Source organism: Cryptomeria japonica, chromosome 2, assembly GCF_030272615.1.
Source record: "Cryptomeria japonica chromosome 2, Sugi_1.0, whole genome shotgun sequence".
Classification (NCBI taxonomy): domain Eukaryota; kingdom Viridiplantae; phylum Streptophyta; class Pinopsida; order Cupressales; family Cupressaceae; genus Cryptomeria; species Cryptomeria japonica.
The window spans coordinates 373,672,841-373,694,512 of record NC_081406.1 but is presented as its reverse complement, the minus strand read 5'-3'; the positions used below and the strand labels follow the sequence as shown (position 1 = coordinate 373,694,512).

At 36.7% G+C, this 21,672-nt stretch overlaps 1 protein-coding gene across 3 annotated transcripts in view; it reads left to right on the top strand.

The window, feature by feature from the left end:
• LOC131050527 (phosphoglycerate kinase, cytosolic) overlaps positions 1 to 21,438 on the top strand; it is a 298,967-nt gene extending 277,529 nt beyond the window's left edge. For all 3 annotated transcript variants that reach the window (XM_057984725.2, XM_057984724.2, XM_057984727.2), the window contains 2 exons: positions 4,571 to 4,669; positions 21,113 to 21,438. In XM_057984725.2, coding sequence (XP_057840708.1) covers positions 4,571 to 4,669; positions 21,113 to 21,349 — 336 coding nt within the window. In that variant the 3' untranslated portion in view covers positions 21,350 to 21,438. The remainder of the gene's footprint in view (positions 1 to 4,570; positions 4,670 to 21,112) is intronic.
• Positions 21,439 to 21,672: the final 234 nt, after the last annotated feature.

Here is a 21,672-nt window from a genome sequence, read left to right as displayed (position 1 = left end):
CTAAGGAATTCAAGTATTTGTCCCATAATTCCTAGTTATCTTAAAACGGGACATTACAGACAGCTCCTCCTTTTGCGCATGGAAAATTGAATAGAAATGGTACCTCAAGGGGCAATCTGGGTCATGCTAGTATGGGAGGCGCTGGTAGATATTCAGCTAAATTTGAAGCCTTATTTGCTGAAAAATTGGGACATATCACCAATAATTTAGTGGAGATCAAAGCTGTTTATAAAGGAATGCAAGAGGATTTCAAAATGGGTTGGTAAAATCTCCAAATCTAATTTGACTCAAAGTTAATCATTAGCCTGTTTTGTGATCCTAAGGTATTCCATAGCAAACAGTGGCAAAATAGAAAGAGAATTGGAGAAGATTCAAAGCTTGCAGAACAAGTTCCAAGAGGGTCAATTTAGCCATGTTCCCAGAGAGTGCAATCAAGTAGTGGATGGGCTCAACTGGGCTCTTGGCAATTCCGGCCTTCTTTGTTATGGTCTGCCCCCTAAGTGGTGGTTGACCAAGCTTCAAGAGGATCTAAGAAAGATTCTAGATTCTGATTTATTCCAGTGAATTCTACCATGTGTCCTTTTTATATTGCCTAAGCTTGGAGATGAATATGCACACTTTGATATCTATCCAACATGATGAGGCATTTTTTTTAGAGATTGTTGTGTAGGTAACTAGTTCCGGTGAATAAATAATATATTTCAGACCTGGTTAAGTCTATATCAGTCATAAGGAAAGTTTGTACTAGCATAGCAAGATTCGAGGCCAGCAATATGGAATTTTCAGCAGCGTAGACTTGGTTGCACATATCTAATCAGTGTTTCAGCGTGCTGAGAAGTAGTTTGGGTATCTTTGTACATCTACAGAAGAACTGGAACAGCCTAAGAGATATCATTATTGTGAACAAGTTTGATCTACAGCCAGCTAATAAGGTCAGAAAATTTCCATGAAATAGTGTATGAGAAGCAAAAAATTTCTTCCAATTCTGTATTTGGAAATTAAAGTTTATCAGTAATTAAATTATTAAATGCCAAGTGTTTCTAAAAATGTCAATGACTATCTACAAGTATGGCAACTATTTGTGAATATTCCTGTGGTCAATAATGGTTGTTGCAGCTGTTTTAAATTCCTAATATCAGATTTATTGATTGATATGAAGATTTCCGAATTGTTTGACAAAATGTCAATGAGCTTACATTGTGAAAATTGACAAGTTTGATCAAATATTTGGATAGGTTCATTACAGTTTCATGATTATTGATGATATTCACAATAATTTAGAAAATATTCTAATCAAGACATTAGATGACAAGTCTTTAATCCATATCTACTTGAGCTGGGTCTATTATTTAGTTTCTTCTCAGTTGGGCTTCAATAACCTTGATTCACCTAATTGTTTCTTGTAGCTTCTCTCTGATTAACTCTGAATAAACTTTTATTCTCTCAATTCCTTTGTACACTTAAAATAATATAACCTTGAACAACTTCAACAAGCTTTGTTTGAAAATTTCCTACCTCATGAAACAGATCGAGAAAACAAAAGCTAAACCGTCAGAATGATCTTGTTGTAGTAAATTTCCTTGAACATCCCACGTACCAGGAAAGCCAGCCTCTGAGAATATCCTAGCCACCTAGGTGACATACCTATTCAGCATTTGGTGAATTTTATTCATTGCATCAATCATTTTGGTAGAACTATTGTCTCATTCTCTTTATTGCCAGTCTAACTATTTCAATTTCTACATAAGATAGCAGCAAAACTTGAGAAGGAATAAATGGTTTCATCTGGGAGGTAAATTCTACCTTCTGTAGTCCAAGAGCCATTTGCAAACTTGAATTCAAATGGGTTTTAATCAGAGTAGTTTCATTTATATAAACTGTTCAAATTTGACAAGAACAATTGTAATCCTTGTTTTACATTTTGAGGAATAGTTTTGGTCTTTTGGAAACTAGAACTACCTACTTCACTGATTCCTAAAAATGTGATTGTAGTCCTTTCAATTGTTGGGTTGTTCTTGAATCTCTTTTTCTTTCTCCTCAAATTCGATGACCTTTGGGCACATTTACTCATTGATTTTATATGTGAGTTGGTTTCATTTTCTGTTTATTTCTCTTCCCATATTCAACTAACAAATCCTCTACAGCTGTGGTAATGATTGGTTGACCAACTTTTATTTCTCTCTGATTGATATCTCTGCACCTTCGCTTGTTAGAATATTTCATCTCTACCTTTAGATCCCTAATTAATACCATATTAAAGTTCTCTTGCTGCTAAGTTTCCTGATCTGCAATTTGTAACCAAGAAGAAACATTGGCAAAAGTTCCTGTGGTATCCAGTGGAGGAAAATAACTCTTATGTCACCTGTATGAATAGGAATTATGTCACCTGTATTTTTTCTGAGTCTCCTATATTTTATTTGCACATTATATTTTTGTCTGTGTTATTATCCTTTGTACTGTTACACTTTCTCTCTAGCAATAAAATGGGATTAAAGTGGAGCCGTGATAAGTCCTTCAGTTTTGAGAATGGTCTGAGATGGCTACATAATCCAACTTCCATTTTCAGCAAATCCTATTTCAGAGCATTAGTTATTCTGGGCATCTTTGCCTCATCCACTGTTTCATAAATCTCCAGTATCTGTGACCATTAACAGTGAACCAAAAACTACATGTACTGGCTCAGTGGAATCCTGAGACCAAATGGGATGAAATTGTGAGTTAAAAGTTAAAGAAGCACACATTAGCATTATTCAAATATGAACGTGTTATAAATTCTCTCTTGAATTCACAATCATGAATGCAAATCCAATAAGTCTCTCTGAATTAATGTAAATCATATTCACCAACCACTTTCAGTCATGTTTCATAAATTCAAGCTCCTGAATTCAAAACTTAAAAAGATGTTTAAAAATTCATTGACTTCTATCTTGTGCCTTAAATAACTGTTTGCTGTGTGTCATAACTGTGGATGCTTTGAATCTCAGCAATTTGACCTTTTTTGAAACACCTTTGTGCCAAAAAATGCAAGAAGCAAATAAACTCAATCAAACATTAGGGTTGAACTCAAATTGGAAATTCGTTTACAGAGGAGTTGTATAATGTTGCAAATACTATGTTCTCCAATAGCCAGATGATCTAACAAGATGACATATCTCACAACCTCACAAATTAGAATATCGGTTACCTTGTGTTTTTTAGAATAGGGAAAACTTTAAGCTCAAACCCAATAGGCATAAAACACAGAAACCTAACAAATAAAATTGAGAACTTAGGGTAAGTTAAGAGAAGACAAAAGTAAGTTATCACGAACATGCAAAACACCAAGAACCTGTGATAGTCATCTGTGTCAGTCTTGGGGTACTGGCCCATCTGCCTCCCATTGCTAAGTATAACAAAAAATACATCAGGCCAAGAATCCAAGAAAATTATGAAATCCAATTAATTAAGTGAATTCAAAAAGAAGCATTTTCACAGATTAAAATAAAGAAATAACTACCGGTAAACTAGACAAAAATGCAAAAGGCCCAAGAGAACAAGATGCTACAATGTGGCTCCATCTTAGTAACGTAGAAAATTTATTCTTTTGCACCATTAAAGTCATGAACATGGTGTTTGGAAACCTGAGAGGTGGATGATGGAGACACATGTTTGAATCTAGGAGAGACACACCATCTCAAGCATTTAAATGCGGAGAAATTCAAATCTGTCAGAAGTCAATAACCTTTAAGTTAAAAGCTTAATGGTCTCAAAAAAATATAAAATATGAGCAATTTGCAGAGAAATCAAAACACAAGGGAAAAAAACAAAAAGAAATACAAACAAATCTGATTGATTTTGAATTGAAATCAACTCATTCAAGAGAAACTTGAAGAAAAATGGAAAAGACAACTCTCTGGAATGTAATCAGAGTAAATTTTGTTTGTATTATTGCAAATGGCAATACCATGGTCCCAATTTGTATCAAATGGAATGTTGGCTGCAACAGATGCTTGTCAATGTTGAAAACTTGTATGTAGGGAATTGATCATTGCTTATTAGATCTACTTTACTTAGTCAATGACATTTTGCACCGATCTTTTGAAAATTAATGCCACACACCAAAATTTATTCCTAGTTTATAATGAAATGCATGGCAATGTAAACTATGAGTGCTTTCTTCTGTTATCATATCTTATTACATTCAAGGATTAGTTTATCGTCAAAGTTGACTTGCATACTGGATATTGACTGCCAATGATGATTATATGCCCCTATATGTTGTAAATAAGAGCTCATCTTTAAATCTCAACTCTTATAGAAATGCCTTGATATATCAAGTTAAAATGTTGATTTAGGAGATGACTATTTGTTGCCTATGTGTAGTTTTTACATTGACAATGATTTTATTTTATAGATGAACTAGTATCCATTTGATAATAAGAAAGCATTTATTTTTGAGAGAAAAGGATATACCTTTTATATAAGAATTCAATCTTGATATATCATTTTGTTTGCTTACAAGAAAACTTAAAAACTTATGGGACAAAATCAAAGAATTGGAAGTTCCAAAATAAATCTGTCTCTTTGTTAGTGTCCAAATCCAGATTTTGTTGATCCTGAACATCGATGGAGGATGGTGCAAAGATCACTCATAGAAGCAATTGTAGAATTGATTTGTAAAGATGGCAAGGTATTTCTATCTATCCATGATCTTTCAAGACTTCTTTTTTTCTTAACGTAGCATCCCTTGGCATTATTGGGTCTCAAGTTTAAACATTTGCATTTATAAATTCCATTTTAATTGGAGAAATTATATTAATTATTAGGTGGCATTTCGTGCTTAAATGTTTGTCCATCTTGTAGCATTACTTGTTTTTGTGGAAATAAGTATTCATGACGCTTGGTTAATTAATGAAACATTAGTTGTTCAGTTATGTTTCACACAACATGCCAACTAAAAATCAACTTACGATATGTGTTTAAGTTGAAATCTTACCACATGTTATATCGACTCGAGAGGTACTTTATGTTTTTAGTGGCTGCCAAAAATAATTTTAGGAGATGGAAACTACTTTGTTGAGTATCGCAACTTCTACGTGGCATGCATTGTTTACTGCAAAAATGTTTTTTGTAGTAGTTGTAGTAATTAACTTTTGGAGGAATTGTATGTCGGTACCATGATTTGGTGAAATTGCCTATGTTACCCGGGGACACGTCCCCAGTATTTTTTTCAGGCATCCCCATCCTAGGGACGTCCCGGGGACAGGGAACTCCTAGGGGACGTCCTCATAAATCCTACATATTGACAGTGAATTTTGACAATGAATTCTATAAGCAATTTGACTTTGACTCTCAATTTAACACAAATTAAGAACTCTGCTAGTTCTTATATGTTAATGTTCTATAATGTATATGTGCATGCTTTATCCATGTTTTCATATAAATATTTTAAGTTTCCCTACTTTTATATAGCCAGCCCCTTTATCGTCCCCTAGCCGTCCCCAAAATTGGCAAAAAAAATCACCGTCCTGGAAACACGTACCCCTGTTCCCTGCCGTCCCCATCCCGGAAACTTGGGGTAACATAGGAAATTACTATTTACTTCATATTTATTTTCCAAAGCCCTTTTATATATGGATGTGACAATCCTATAATCTATTTATGATTTCATTAACTATCCTAACGAGCACTAGAAGTGTGTTGCCCCATCACACTTTTACCTTTTTAGCATTTATATAAGGATGACATTTGTATTGTTATAGGTACATATCTGAATATTTAATATAATATGATATACTTTTGTATATCTCTATTCTTTTCTGTGTACCAAGTGGTATCAAAGCCGATTTTTCATAATTCAACTGCAACCTACATGCTTATTGAAGATAAAAAATTTGCTAGAAAATCACAACTACAACTACGATTTCATTTACTTAAGGCTTTCATAAAGAAAATAACACTTTTCCATGATAGTTAGGAACACCATTGTAGTTAGTGTACAATGACTATTATTATATTCTAATAATATTGGTTATCTTATTATGTATTAATTGTTTTTTGGCTTCAAGTAGTTAAAGTGTTGATTAGTCAACGATTGTGTTCCTTTTGGCAACCATCAAGTCTTTTAAACAGATAATGTATCGTCAAGTAAAGGAGTATGATCTAGTCAGATCACTCTGGTCATTGGCTAACCATCTTTGATCTTCTTCTGCAATAAATTCATATACGAATAAATACATGTTTTGTAATGTCCCCTTCTCAATGATGTGCTTTCAGTGGTCCATTGGCCTATTCTAGAGACCCGTAGGCTATGTGGAATGCAGAATTAGGGTTTCTAACGTTGGTGAAGCAAGAACTTACTATTTTTAGTAAGTTAGGGTTTGGTTGTTTGGATGATGTTGTCTTACTGATCTTTCCAAGCTCTGTCTCTAGGTGCGAAGATCATGCTTTTCGGAGGAGTAATTAATGACTTACTATTTTTAGTAAGTGGCAGTATGGAGCATTTCTATTTTTGGCAGTGGACAGGATCCTGATCCTGAAGCAATTCTGTGGTCTTCTTTGCTCAGCTTCACCCTGCTTTTGTTGATGTTCAGTATGGGAGTCATAAGTGATTTAATTAAATATTATTTCTTTGTCCTAAGGTTTAATATTTAAATATTTGTATTTACTGATTAAATGTATTGAGGATGACTTAGGGAAAAATAATTATCTGATATCAATGTGTTATTTTCCTAAGTCAATGGCGTTATTTTTGGTGGTGATTGGGGATGATAAAACATCTCATGTTATATTATTTTATGTTGCAAAATTGTCACCAAAGGTAAAGTTTGAACTTTCCCTAGGAAGAAGGGAAGTGGGCACCATGTTGGGTGAAGACATGAAATGAAATGAAAGGAGTTTGAGTTGAGTTTGGATGCTATTTGCATTTGAATTTGGGAGAGCATGAAGTTATAAATATGAGCCTTGGGCTCTCATTTTCGTCATCTTGAAAAATTGCATCGTTATGATGCCCGTTTGGCGAATGAATTTGAAGCTTCGGAGTGTGGCTCCCTAGTATTGTCAGTTTCGTACTTGAGACATAGTACCTAGCTGAGTGGTGTATTCTTGTGACATTTTCAGTGCATATTTCAGTATTTTCTAAGTGTGGTGTGTTTTCTGGAGTTGTTGGTTTGTTGTGGCTGAAGCAAGTTTTCGATCATACCCCCTTGCTTGGATGACTTGTCATTCTGGGTACTAGCTCAAACATTTTCTATGCTATTGGCAATATATGTTGTAAGTTTGCAGCCCCTTATTTGGAGTTTTAGATTTTATTATGCAAATCGAATTTTTCTAGCTAGGCATGGGTTTTGGTGAGTGCATTGGGATGCGTGCAAGAGGTTTTGGGATGTTTGGTAGCTCCTCTTTGGTTTTTTCTTAGTCGCTTATTGCCTAGTGTTAGTTTGGGAGTGATTTTGGGTGAATTGAAGGAGATTTGAGTGAGATATGAGCAATTTAGTGAGTTTAGGTGTTGCTGGTTATGCATTCCCAACTTGCTGTTTTTTTGGTGTTGAGTTAGTTTGATGATAATTATCTCATGTATTTAGCATTATACTTCTACTCCATCTTTCCTTTATATTGTAAGGTTAAGTAGTAGTACTACTAACCGTTTATGGATTGTATTCTTCATATCTCGCTGAAAAGTGGAAGAGGCTGGCTTGCCACCTATATCTGATATTTTGTAACTCAATCCTCCCGCTGCATAAGCTGTTGAGTGATATTTGTTGTAATGATCCTCCCGTTGCATAAGCGGTCGAGTTGAGTTTGTTCGGTGTGTTTAGTCCTCCCGTTGAAATATTGTGGTAGAGTGATTTGTGTTGAGAGTATTATTCTCTTGCCTGGTTTACTGCCAAGTTCCTTGCTTTCCCGCTAGATAAGCGGAAGGGGCTGGCTTGCCGCCTGTTATTGTATTTCAGCAACTCAACAGATTTTCACTAACAATCCCGTGCTACCGTATGCTCTCACCCTCCCAGTCTAGGCTCTCGGTGATCAGAAAGTGTAGGGTTGCTTCTAGTTGTTTGGATTTCATTATTCTAACCCTAATGGGTGATTGGTGTGATTGTGTTATTGCTTTAAAAATAAATAAATAAATAGTGGGAATATTACAATGGTATCAGAGCTGGTTTTCCTGCCAGCCTATGAGTTTTAGCGTGGTCAGAGTTCTCCATGAGTGACAGAGACATTCGTTACTATAACAGAGAACAAAAGAGGTAGTAGTTTCAGATTCCTTTAGTGTCGAAAGAAGATACCTTTTGAGAGGTATTGAGAAACAGAGGGAAAGAAGTGGATTCTGCAGATTTAGTAGATTCGATGGCAGATAAGGCTGCAGAACAGAATGAGGCACCTGACAAAAAGGTTGAGAGACAATTCAATGCCATGATGGATATGATGTCTCATTTTTGGCCAAACTTAACCAAAATGTTGTTGGGACCCCTAATCAACCCAACAATGGACTGAAAGCTAGTACTTCTAATGCTCCTGTAGGAAATGGAAATGGGAGTAATAATGGGAGCAACAGTGGAGGTTCAGTTCCAAGACCTCTGCAACCTGTCTTCCTACCAAGAGAAGCACAGCAAGCTGAAATTGAGATACCTAAAGCTGATGAGATAAGGAACAGTTATATGGAGTATGCTTCTCTCCATGGAGAGATCCGAGATATCCTCACCTTGGATCAGTTCATGAATCAGAAAATGAAGCGAGGAAGGAGGAATGACAACAGATTTTCTGCCCCAAGAGATTATCAACAAGCTCTTGGAAGGGTGACTCTAGCACATTTTGATGGAAGCACTAAGAGCACAGCTAGAGTGTGGGTGCAGAAGTTGGACAATTATTTGTCCTTGAGGCCTATGCCTGAAGAAGATGCCATCAAGTTTGCCACTTTGCACTTGGATGGTGTTGCCCACGAATGTTGGTACCATGGGTTGGTCATAACTTGATCACCACATATGCTGATTTCACCAACAAACTCATTGAAAGGTTTGACACCAAGGAACCGGAGGTGAAATTTAGAGAACTTGCTCAACTCAAACAACAAGGTTCTTTGGACACTTTCATAACTGAGTTTCAAAGTCTTTGAATTATGGTTAGTGTTATCACAAAAGCTTGCACCCTTGCTAAGCTATCAACTCACCAACCTTGGGAAACATGGAAACAACCCCGAAGTGTGGGACCTTGCACAAGGGGTTGTATCTCCGGAGAAGGTCGGCTTCCTTCTTCAAATAGGTGCAAGTATTGAACCAACTCAACACTTCAAAACTAACTCAGTCTATCCTAACAATTTGCAGAGGTAAAGGGAAGAGCGAAATGCTTGAAATAAAGGGAGGTGATGCACCAAGAAGAGATTGTTTCACTCCCCACCGAAATGACACAAAGAAAATCCACTGAAAACACCCAAGAGATGCACAAGTTCAGGTGTATGAGTGACCCCAATGCATGTATGAAGATTAGAATTCACTGAATGCCAAGAGGGGATAAGGATTCCCACAAGTCACACTCAAAAAACCAGTTAACACAAATTATATGGAGAGAAAAATCCACAAGACATACACCTATGTTGGAGGTAAGAAAGCATACACAACATACATAAGTTGAAAGGAGGCAAGAATGGTGATTTTCAATTAATCATAAGGCCAAAAGCCAATCTTACAGTTGCAGAAATGCAAAAATAATTACAAGTCTTTAAGAGAAGAGAAGAGCATAAGAAAGCTCAAGCCAGCAGGGAGAGAACCCTTTACAATGAGGCTTAACAGCCTTATATAGAAAAAATGGGTTACAATGGTGATCATGACCCCTGCATGTCAGTCTGGAAGTGCAGGGAAGTGCATGCACTTGACTTGTACATGCAAGCAACCTAGCCATACCCACAAGGAGCAATCCTGAGAAGGTGGATTGGCTAACCTTCCAAAGTCAGACATGACATAAGTCACCAAGCATAGCCTCGCACCTCCTTGATGGAAACCCTGCCAAAACATTTAATGCACCCTTGTGGCTCCAAAAAAGAAAGTGCACAAGTCACCAAAACTGTCGGAGCATTAAAAACCTTGAGTGCTGATCACGCCATCCGGAAGTGTCGCCAGTCGGAAAGAAGACCAGAGACTTCGGAAGCTCGGACTCCCGAAGTGAGGAAGACGAGGAGCAAGGAGCTTCAAAAAAAGGCTAAGGAAAGAACTTCGGAACCTCGGGGTTTCGAAGTTTCGAGATAGAGAGAGAAAGAGATGAAAAGTAACTTCGGAACCTCAGGGTTCCAGAGTTCCAGAGGAACTAGGGAGAGAAGGCAAAAGGGGAAGGAACTTTGAAACCTTGGGGTTTTGGAGTTCCGAGGAGAAGAAGGGGAAGCGAGGAAGAGGACTTCAGAACCTCGGGGTTCCAGAGTTCCGAAGAAAAGAAGGAAGAAGGGCTAGGAGGGAACTTCGGAACCTCGGGGTTCCGGAGAAGGCAAGGGAAGGGAACTTCAGAACCTCGGGGTTCCGGAGTTCCGGGGAGCTGCGCAAAGGAACTTCAGAACCTTGGGGTTCCGGAGTTTCGAAGAAGAAAGGGAAAGGGCTAAAGAGAGAAAGGGAACTTCGGAACCTCGGGGGTCCGGAGTTCCGGGCAAAGGAGAAGCTTAAGAGAAGAGTCGAAGGAAAGGAAGGCTAGGAACTTCGGAATCTCGGGGTTCCGGATTTCCGAAGAGGGAAAGAGAAAAGGGACAAGGAACTTCGGAACCTTGGAGTTCCGGAGTTCCGGGGGAAAAGAGAGAAAGGCTAAGGAGAGGAGGGGCTAAGCTAGGAAAGAACTTCGGAACCTCGGGGTTCCGGAGTTCCGGAGAACTGGAGAAAAGATAAGGGAAGGAAGGGAACTTCGGAACCTCGGGGTTCTGAGAAGGAAAGAAAGCGGCTAAGGCAAAGAACTTTGGAACCTCGAGGTTTCGGAGTTCTGGAAAAGGAAGAAGGAAAGAGACAAGGGCAAAGAGAAAAGAACTTTGAAACCTCGGGTTTCCAGGGAAGAAGAATAGGCCAAGGGAGGAACTTCCTCCGGACGAGGCAACACTTCACACTTCATGATTCTTCTCCTTTTTTATCAACTGGGGCTGCATTAGTCCATGGAACATATCTCTGATCGGTTCTCACTGATGGACCAAGGGTGTCATAAAATGACAACATTTTTGGCGATTTCTACGGGATGCTTACCTACTAAGCATGAATTCCACAAAGCCTTAAGCATCCATTGGGCACTGAGTCGTTGAAAGACCAAAACATGTGTGTGCCATCACTTGGAGGAAAACTTAAAACTAGAGCGCACACCCTCTTAAGGAGAATGCGGCATGTGCATAAGCACTTGTGAAAGCAAAACAACTTCTAGTCTAATATTTCACCGATTTCTCCCAGACTAGTGCGATCCAAAATCAGCTCCATTAATCACGCCAAACACTGTCGTTTCCACTCCTGCGGGACTTCCACTTCCAGTACGTGAGCGTTTGAAACATATGACTCGACCTCCATGGCTAATTAAGTTTTATTGCCCGTTTCTCTATAGTTGGAGAAGAAATATTTCACCCATGCTGAAGTCTTCACGGGAATAAAACTCTTATCGGCTCAAAACAAATATTTTTTCCCTTGAGACTAAAGTCCAGGAAATATTTGGGGATCGATTATTTTATGTCTCTATAGTTGCCAAAAATATATTACACTTCCAAGACTTAGTGCGGCCCCCACCAAGTTAAAAGAAACTTTATTAAATTATAACATGCTCTCCCAATTGGTATGATGAGCTTAGAGGGTCCATTAGTCATAAAAGAGGGCCATTTTATGATTAAAGTCTTCACCACCAAGGTTGCCACGCTAGGAAGCATAAAGTGGCTTTATTTTAATAATTTATATTATGTATGATTAAATATTATCATACTTTATTATTATTATTTAATCATGATTTAGGAAATATTAAAATATTTCTTTTTATTCCCCCAAACACTCAATTGAACCTCAAATTGTATTTTGTTGATGACCACCTAAAAGTGGATATACCCTGAATCCTCAATGGCAACTGGGCATACATCCCTAAAATCTAGGGATGCTCATAAAGTGTAGACGAAAATTCCGATGAACCTGAAACTGAGTCCTGATGACTCGTCATTGCTATGAGCACCTCTTGGTAATTGTTGTTGATCTGGAAGTTCTTCCTAAATATTAGAAGAGCCTCCTAAAAATTAGGAACCTGACAAAAATCTCTCAATCATCCCAGAAAGTCTTCGGGCATCTCCCAGACCAATCCTAATCATCCCCTAAAATCTAGGAATACCTCCTAAATTTTAGGAATATGCTTGAAACTGCTCAAAATGGCATATAAAGCTCAAGACTACCTCTGTCAATCCATTGCAAGGAATCCCTCTGCAACTTGATGGCCTACGGGATCCAAATAATAGACCATCCCACTACTCTTCTCCTGTCACCTAGAAAGGGGACATTACAGTCCTCCCTTCCCAGAGATTGCTTGTCCACAAGCAATGCCTCCATGTACCACCACCATCCCATACAAGCCGTACATAAAATAGTGAATGCTCCTGTTCTAGTCTAACATGAATGTTATGCAATAACATGCGGTGATCCATGAGGAACAAAGTACCCAGCAAGCCAACATCCGGACCCCATACCAGTCTGATAAATGTTGCTTCACCCAACCGCTACGCTACTCTCATAAAAATGCCCGAATACCACAAACCATGAAGTAACGTATGGGAATCCATGTAAAATAATGTACCAAGCAAATCAATACCCGGATCCCAAACCAAAATATAGAATCTACTGTAAGAGATGAAGTAGGAGAATGTCAAATGTTCACTCTGAAGTAACCATACAAACATGTAGAATATCAAAACAATGTGAAAATGAACCCCCATATGCCATATAACCAAAACAAGTGGCCGCCAACCCTCGCTGTCATAACTCTGATCAGCAACATAGATGGTATCAAATTTGTCATCAAACCAATGGCAATCAAAAAAAATCACCCCACACTCCATCTCTATCCCAAAGGTATACCTCCGAACACTCCTAGACTATTGGTAAACTATTGTAGACAATGAAATGTTAGGATATGCCACATGATTCCACCTAGGACAGTCACTAGTCCTCAAGGAATCGAAGAAAATGAAGTCACCAACCAACAAAGATATCACTGCCATATCAAGTGAAATAGGTGACAAACTCAGAAATGAAGTATGCATGCCAACACTAATCCACACAAAGAACTCTCGAGTGGTTGGCCCACTAAAAGAGTCATCAATCAAACCACTATCATCTCTTGGAGAATGATCAAATACCTCAACTGGAAATTCTGAATTAGGCAACTCATGTCTCTCATCATTAGATGAATGGTGAACAACATGAACACGTTGAAGATTGATCTTGGCTTGTTGAGCCAATAGCTTGGTTTGCCTTGCCCTTTCTAGCCAAGCATCATTTATCACTTGGGACTGAGTTATATCAGCTGCTCCAAAGTGTCTAAACCCAGTCCTAGCATGAGATATACCATGTGACTTATCATGATAAAGCATGCTTCATGTGTACCCACCATAATAGAATTTTCATGACTCATTTCCCAATAATTAGAAGCACCAACATGAAAAGGAGAGAATGACACTACTATTATAAAAGTCAGGGCTGCTATGGCTTGTTATCCCCTTGCATCTTTTTTGTTTAACACTCATATATTGCGTGCCAACTGTAGGAATCCCTCCTACAACTTCCTCCTCATGTGCCATGATCTGTGAATCATCATTGTGTTCATATGAAGGACTGCTGTTATAAAAATCAGAATGGTTGTCATACTTTTGTGACATGTTTTCAACATTCATAGAAGCCACTTCATCCATTGTAGCATGTTCATCAAATTCCTCATAGAGATTTTTACAGACCTCATTTATGGATGAGTCAATCGGTTCTTCTCCTTTTCTTTGCAGCTGATATGAATTCATAGCATCTTCAGCTTCATCTGGAATACCCATAAATTGGGTGAAAGTAAACATTTCCTGTACCTTTTTTGGAAGGGAGCAATACTTATGATAGTTGCTCATGACTGTATCATTGAATGCCTTAACATGGGGGCTCCTCCTTGTACTTTTAGATGTAGTTGTACCTCTAGAGTGTCTTGAACTCTTTGAAGGTGTTTGATCAGATTCCCTCCCTGCTTGTTTATTTTTACATAACCTTGTCATGATGATTCTTTTTACTGTCCAACTAAAAACCAAATCCAATCACACCAAGTGAATGCAATTATAACCCACAGGCTGGCAGGATTATGCTCCGATACCACTAAAAGATCCCCTTCCGAATCTGACCCTAAAATTTTTGTTTGGTATCATAGGTATTTTGTCAAACGGTTGGTGTGCAATGTCTGATCTGAGTTTTTTTGAGACCTTATTAAGTGATTGTGATTGAGTTTGTTACCAAACAAGATATGCAGCATACAGATTTGAAAACACAAGGATGCATAAACAAAGAACATCTAATTCATATATCAATTTAAGAACAGAGCTGATGTAGAAGTTTAGGATTGATATATATATATATCAATTAATGATTACATCTTTGATTACAAATATGGTCTGAGCCATATATCCACATACCCAGCGTTTATGCCAACTAGTATGAACTGACAATGGCGCTAAATTATCTCTGGGAACTGCTGCTTCAGATCTGAGAATAATATGGCAGTGATCTGATATAGTTTCTTATGTCTGCTATCTCCTTAACCCCTCAATACAGTGACAAGTTCCACATACCCGGAATTGAGCTCCCCTCTGCTGTTAGAAATTTCTGATATAATTTGGGCAACTTCCAACTCACAAAACACCTTCTATATCAAGCACTCCTCCTGCAATTGAGCTGGTTTGATTGTAGGGACAAATCTGGGTTTGTATTAAAGTATTTTCCAGCCATATAACGTTAATTCCCGCCCTGTATAATTCTGATATAAACCTGCACCAAATTCTCCAGAAGTTCTGACCAATTCCAAAAATGCCCAGATACAGATCACCTATAAGATGAATGATTCCAATGCAATTTCCTCTGTCTTTGCAAAACTGAAGCTGTGAATCAACTGTAGCGATTCCTCAAAATATTACTGTTCTTCTTAGCCAAAACCCTAGGATTCAAATCTGTAAATCTGGCAATGTGTTCACAAAACTAGAAGACCTGGGGATTTCGTCCTGAAAGGCTTCCTCAAGGCTACGCCTCTCAAGAGAGAAAATCTGTAAAAATTATCAAAGTCGTGAATGAATTTTCCTGCTGTCGACTATTCTCCTTATTTCACCGATTTCTCCCAGAATGGTGCAATCCAAAATCAGCTCCATTAATCACGCCAAACACTGCCATTTCCACTCCTGCAGGACTTCCACTTCCAGTACGTGAGCGTTGGAAACATATGACTCGGCCTCCATGGCTAATTAAATTTTTATTGCCTTGTTTATAGTTGAAGAAGAAATATTTCACCCATGTTGAAGTCTTCACGGGAATAAAACTTTTATCGGCTCAAAACAAATATTTTTTGCCTTGTGACTAAAGTCCAGGAAATATTTGGGGATCGATTATTTTATGTCTCTGTAATTGCCAAAAATATATTAAACTTCCAAGACTTAGTGCGGCCCCCACCAAGTTAAAAGAAACTTTATTAAATTATAACATGCTCTCCCAATCGGTACGATGAGCTTAGAGGGTCCATTAGTCATAAAGAGGGCCATTTTATGATTGAAGTCTTCACCACCAAGGTTGCCACGCTAGGAAGCATAAAGTGGCTTTATTTTAATAATTTATATTATGTATGATTAAATATTATCATACTTTATTATTATTATTTAATCATGATTTAGGAAATATTAAAATGTTTCTTTTTATTCCCCCAAACACTCAATTGAACCTCAAATTGTATTTTGTTGATGACCACCTAAAAGTGGATATAGCCTGAATCCTCAATGGCAACTGGGCATACATCCCTAAAATCTAGGGATGCTCATAAAGTGTAGACAAAAATTCCGATGAACCTGAAACTGAGTCCTGATGACTCGTCATTGCTATGAGCACCTCTTGGTAATTGTTGTTGATCTGGAAGTTCTTCCTAAATATTAGAAGAGCCTCCTAAAAATTAGGAACCTGACAAAAATCTCTCAATCATCCCAGAAAGTCTTCGGGCATCTCCCAGACCAATCCTAATCATCCCCTAAAATCTAGAAATACCTCCTAAATTTTAGGAATATTCCTGAAACTGCTCAAAATGGCATATAAAGCTCAGGACTACCTCTGTCAATCCACTGCAAGGAATCCCTCTGCGACCTGATGGCCTACGGGATCCAAATAATAGACCATCCCACTACTCTTCACCTGTCACCTAGAAAGGGGACATTACAAAAATCCTTAGACAATCGCCTAGATGAAATGAAATTTAATTATTTTTATCTCCCAATGTCATTTTACAATTGAAGGGGAGATCATACACACTTAATTTCCTTATGATTAAATCTAAAACACAAAAAGAATAGTATAAAAAATTTCATCTCCAAGATCACCTTTCAACATGTGGATAGCATATGCTTTAGAGAATTCAAATAGATATAAAACAGTTATTTTATTTGATTGAAAGATTAGTGTACTCTAACCTTGTAGAAAAAAAATATTTGACCAATGTAGTACTACAATAAACTAGTAATTAATTGCCTATGATGACATTGGAAAGAAAATTCATGCAATCAACTAATTAGTAGTTGGGATAAGGATGGATTTGAAAAGAAAATTCATATCAAACTTAACTGATATCAAGTCGTTGCATAAAAAAATAGCACAAAAACAAAGAAAAATGATGAAGAAAACAAACATTTTTAGAGTTTTTATTATTTGGACATGCAATTATCAGAATGCAAAACTACGAAATACAATGGTAAAATTACAAAAAAATAGTTTTTTGAGTTTTTCAATCTGAGCTAAGGCAAGGCAGTGACTCAAACTTTCTTAATTTCGTGAGTAGTAGCACTCACCTTAACAACTCAAAGAGTCCCTCATCATCATCAAAGCCATTTCTATGTGGTTTAAGCCTTTATCTTGCATATATCATCTCAATTCACATGATTGATCTTCATACTTGCATTCATTGTCTCCATCTCTCATTATGATGATCAAATGTAATGATCATCATATATCGTTCATAGCCAAGGTACTAAGGAGTAAGCCAACACATTCTCATCTCATCTAAAGGATCTAATTGCTGCCAAACATATCTAAAACCTAAAACTGAAAGCAAAAGAGGGGGTCCCCATTTGCAATGGGGCGATGTGTGAAATGGTCACAACAGTACCACCATCTTCCTATTCAAAAGCTTACAATCACGCAATGGACATAAAGAGTGAAGATAAAATGTCCTCATGCAATAAAAGAAAAACAAAGGAAGATGGAAGTTTGGATGACAATAATGAATGATTAATTAATTGAAGATGAAGAAAGAAACCAACAAACTATGGTGTATTGAGTGCAAAATTGAGGGACACACAAAAGGTAATTGTCTTAGATGTTTTGTGAGGTTTACTAGGTTGAGGTTTACTAGGTTATGGATCATTAAATAAAGGAGTGCCCAAACAATTTGAAGACTAGGATTACACAAATACTCTCTATTGAGGGAGAGGGATCCACTACATCGAAGTCATATAATGCATCTCTAGGTGGCTATCAAAGTTAGAGAGGAGGTAGAAGTCAAATACAATAGGACTCAAAGGAAGTTTAATCATACAATGTCGACAATGTAATAAATGGGCACACTTTGTAAGAGATTGCTAGAACAAGAAGAACAAAGTGCAAGTATTGTGCAAAAGGTGTCTAGAGACCATGAAGAGACGAGATGTTCAAAGAAAAAGGATAGCATAAACCTAATCGATGTTAACAAGCAAAATGAAGTAATAGCCATTACTCATGCCCAAGCAAAGAAGGCTATGTAATTGAACCTACATATAGAGAAAGAAAGGGTTCGTGAGGCAAGGGTTGAAGTGAAGAATGCTATGGATCATAGTTGAACTACTCGCGACTTTGCTTGACTCGCCAAGCCCCTGAGAAAAAAACTCGGCGAAAACTCAGGAAAAACTCGACAACGTAAAAACACTCTTAATTTTAATAAAAAAATGCATTTTTTTGCAAAATGTAATGAGAAGATGCATCCAATGAGTCGATAAATGATAACACAAAAGAAACAAGCTGATTCTAGATATATTTAAATGCAAAGTGTCTACAAAATCACATCCTCATGAGAAATGCTGATGGCTGGAAGCAAAATAGTAAATAGTTTTTGTAAAACCAAAAGTAAATACAACTTCCTCTTCCCAGCTCTAGCTAAAACTAGTTTCAAACTTTCATCATATTTGAAATTTCATCATTCATACTCATAGTTTCAAACTTTCAACTCTAAAATGTATAATACCAGGATTTCTTCAATGCTAATTATGTTGTTATATGGAGCCTAATCAGACTCGGAGGTTAAATTTTCCCTACTTCCATCAGCGCAATTTCCCCCTATATTTTTTGACGGGGGTTTGGGGGCATCGCCCCCAAGTTGGGGTCAAGGGGCATCACCGAAGGATCCTGAAATTTGACTAAGTCTGGAAAATTGAAGAATCCTCCAAAAACTAGATTTTGCATTATAACTCCTGGAGGTCTGAAACCACTCTCAAACATCCTGACAGTATATATGGAATATAACACTTATATTTAAATGTTATATTCCATATAGGAATCCTGACGGACAGACCAAAAAACTCGGCGATTACTTGAGGGCATATTGGGCTCTCGGCGTGGCCCTTCCAAGTGAGTTTCCCCCTTCTCAGCCCAAAACCATATCGAAAAACAAAAAATGCATGTATTTTTTGCCTTTTTCGGCTGTTATGCTAACACGGGCGAGTTTTTCTTTAAAACTCGCCGAGTTTTTGGCAAAAACTCGGCGAGTTTTCCTAGCGAGTAGAAGTCATTACTACTCGCCAGGTCCAAAAACTCGTCGAGTTTTTGTCACTCGCTGAGTTTTCGGCGAGTGTGTCATCTATGCGTATGGATAGTGAAGGCAATTACTCAAATGTAAATGCAAGTAGGGTAACAAATCAATCACAATCCAAGAAAAATATTGCAAGGCAAGAACTTCAAACTAACGTACTAGTTAAAGTATTGGATTTATTACAAAATATTCCTAAACTTTGAAATGTTGTTGTATCAGAGGAGAATGAGATTGTGCATGTTATGACCCAATTGGAAATTGGTGAGAATGAAGATACAATAACCAAACCTTTGCTATAGAGTAACCAAACCTTTGCTATAGATTAACCAAATGATTGATCCAATGTTACTGACTATTTAAAAAGACCTTGACTAGACTAAAAAGGTCAAAGTATCTTATTCTAAAAAGACTATTTACACAACTTGACTACACTAAAAGGTCAAACTATTTCATGTGACTAGGCTACATATTAGGACGGATTCCTCAATCCCCATACACAACACAATGGCTATGGAACCAAAAATTTATGAATTTTCAAAAACTTTATGTGATTTTCATATAATTTCCAAACTTTAGAAAATGAAAAAGGAAATTTAATGTGCACCTTTTAAATTTTCTATTTATTTTTATTCCTCCAACTTTTGAATGGTGATAGATGGCCTTTGCAGCTTCACAGTTGTTGATGATGATGCTTTTCGTTTTTGTCATTACACATTTAATTATAGGAGTTTTCTCCACTCCATTCTAGATACATTATCTCAAACGGGACTTCCAGCTAATTAATTGTGGTTGCTTCATAGAGTTGGGTATGGTTTTAAGATAAGCTGGGCTTAACCAACACATTTGAAGTTTTGATGGCTTAGGTGTGTGTTGTGGGGCCCTCTTTTTGTTCGTCGTTTTGTTTTTCCCATTCTTTATTGTTTTCTCAAGACTGTGATAAATTGTTAACACTCACATGATTGCTCATTTAAATAAATTAAAAATGCAACGATTTCCATGTCTTTTACATTAAATCTTATTATATATCATATCACATATATATATATAACACTCTGGGATTTCTGGCCTCATCATAACACATATGTCACCACTTATAATATAAAGGGCACATGGGCTGGCTTAGATCTTGAGTACTTTCAAACATCTCAAGTATGTTGTCTCATTCTATTGAGGATCTCTACCATTAAACTATGTCCATTTGGTGACCAATCTATCTTTGTTTTCGGTGTGGCTCATTTTTCAATAGCAAACATTATGACATATATCATCCATCACACTTTAGATCTAAAACTTGTCAAAGAAATAAAATAAACTTTCTTGATAATCTAAATGCACAGTATCATTTTGTAGATTATTGTAATCAATTTCAATCCGAAAAAGCTTTTGATTGGTAAGATATTTCTACGAATTGTGCATATAGTTTTGATATGCAGATCATGATACTTTCATTTCAGTAGTATGCCATTGAGAATAAGTATTGTATAGCCTCTATATTTATACGTTTCTGAACTGTATTTCTATGCAAAGCATCTCTAACTTTAATTTCACACTCTAGGTGGCAGTTGTCATTTATATTGCAATGCATTTGAGAAAATATGAATGAAATAATGTTCCTCCTGCTATTGGCAATTAATGTTATTTTTTTCATAACAAACCATTTACTTTTCATTTACTACGGGGTGAATTTGAAAATTGTATTTAAACATATTATTAATATTAGGAGGACTAATATTGAAAATAGTCTGAAAATAAATTAAAGATTCTTTTCTCGGTTCCATAAACTTTTTAGTCTCATAGATATTACTAAAATCTTTCTTTCATTCATTCCTGCTATATATTGATAATAATCACAATACAAAAATCTTTCTTTCATTCATTCCTGCTATATATTGATAATAATCACAATACAAGATAATATAATAGAAGTTTCATTCTTTGATGTTAAAACCCACTTTTCAGATTCACCATTCATACCAATAGCTTGCCCTATCATGCACACACTCAATTTATGAAATGACTTATCCTGTACATTGAAGATTCTTAGTTTCATGCATAAAGTGAACAAGGAAATATCAACATATTTTTCTTGATTCTTTCTGCACAGATATTTTTGCAGTCAGATGTAAAAGAGGTAGCATTGAGAATGAAAAACCAGTTTCTACAATACGGCAGAGGGAAGGTTATAATGAGCGCTGAGCATGATGAATGTGATAAGGAGATTTGGCTTGGCAACAACCCATTTAGCATATTCTCTGATTGGGAGCAACATGTCATTGCTAGTGGGCGACCTATGTATAGAGTTATGCTTTCAAAATGCATAGATATTGAGACAAGTGATTAGAATATTATTTCAATAATTGTTATTAGTATTAATGCATTCATCATGTTTTTAAAATAAATTAATTAGAACCAAGAATAAAAATAGGTATATATATAGAGAGAGCGCTTTATCTATTAGTTTATTGATAATAGTACTCTACTGCTTTAGTCTTATTATTATGATGTAAGCTTTTTATTATTCATATAATTTGTTTTTGACACTTTCATAGTATTACTCTAAACAATATTATTTTACAATAATGTCACTATTACATTATATTGTTGCATAATTTTAATGATCAACTAATTACATCATTAGATTTTTATCCTTTTTCTTTTGGTTAC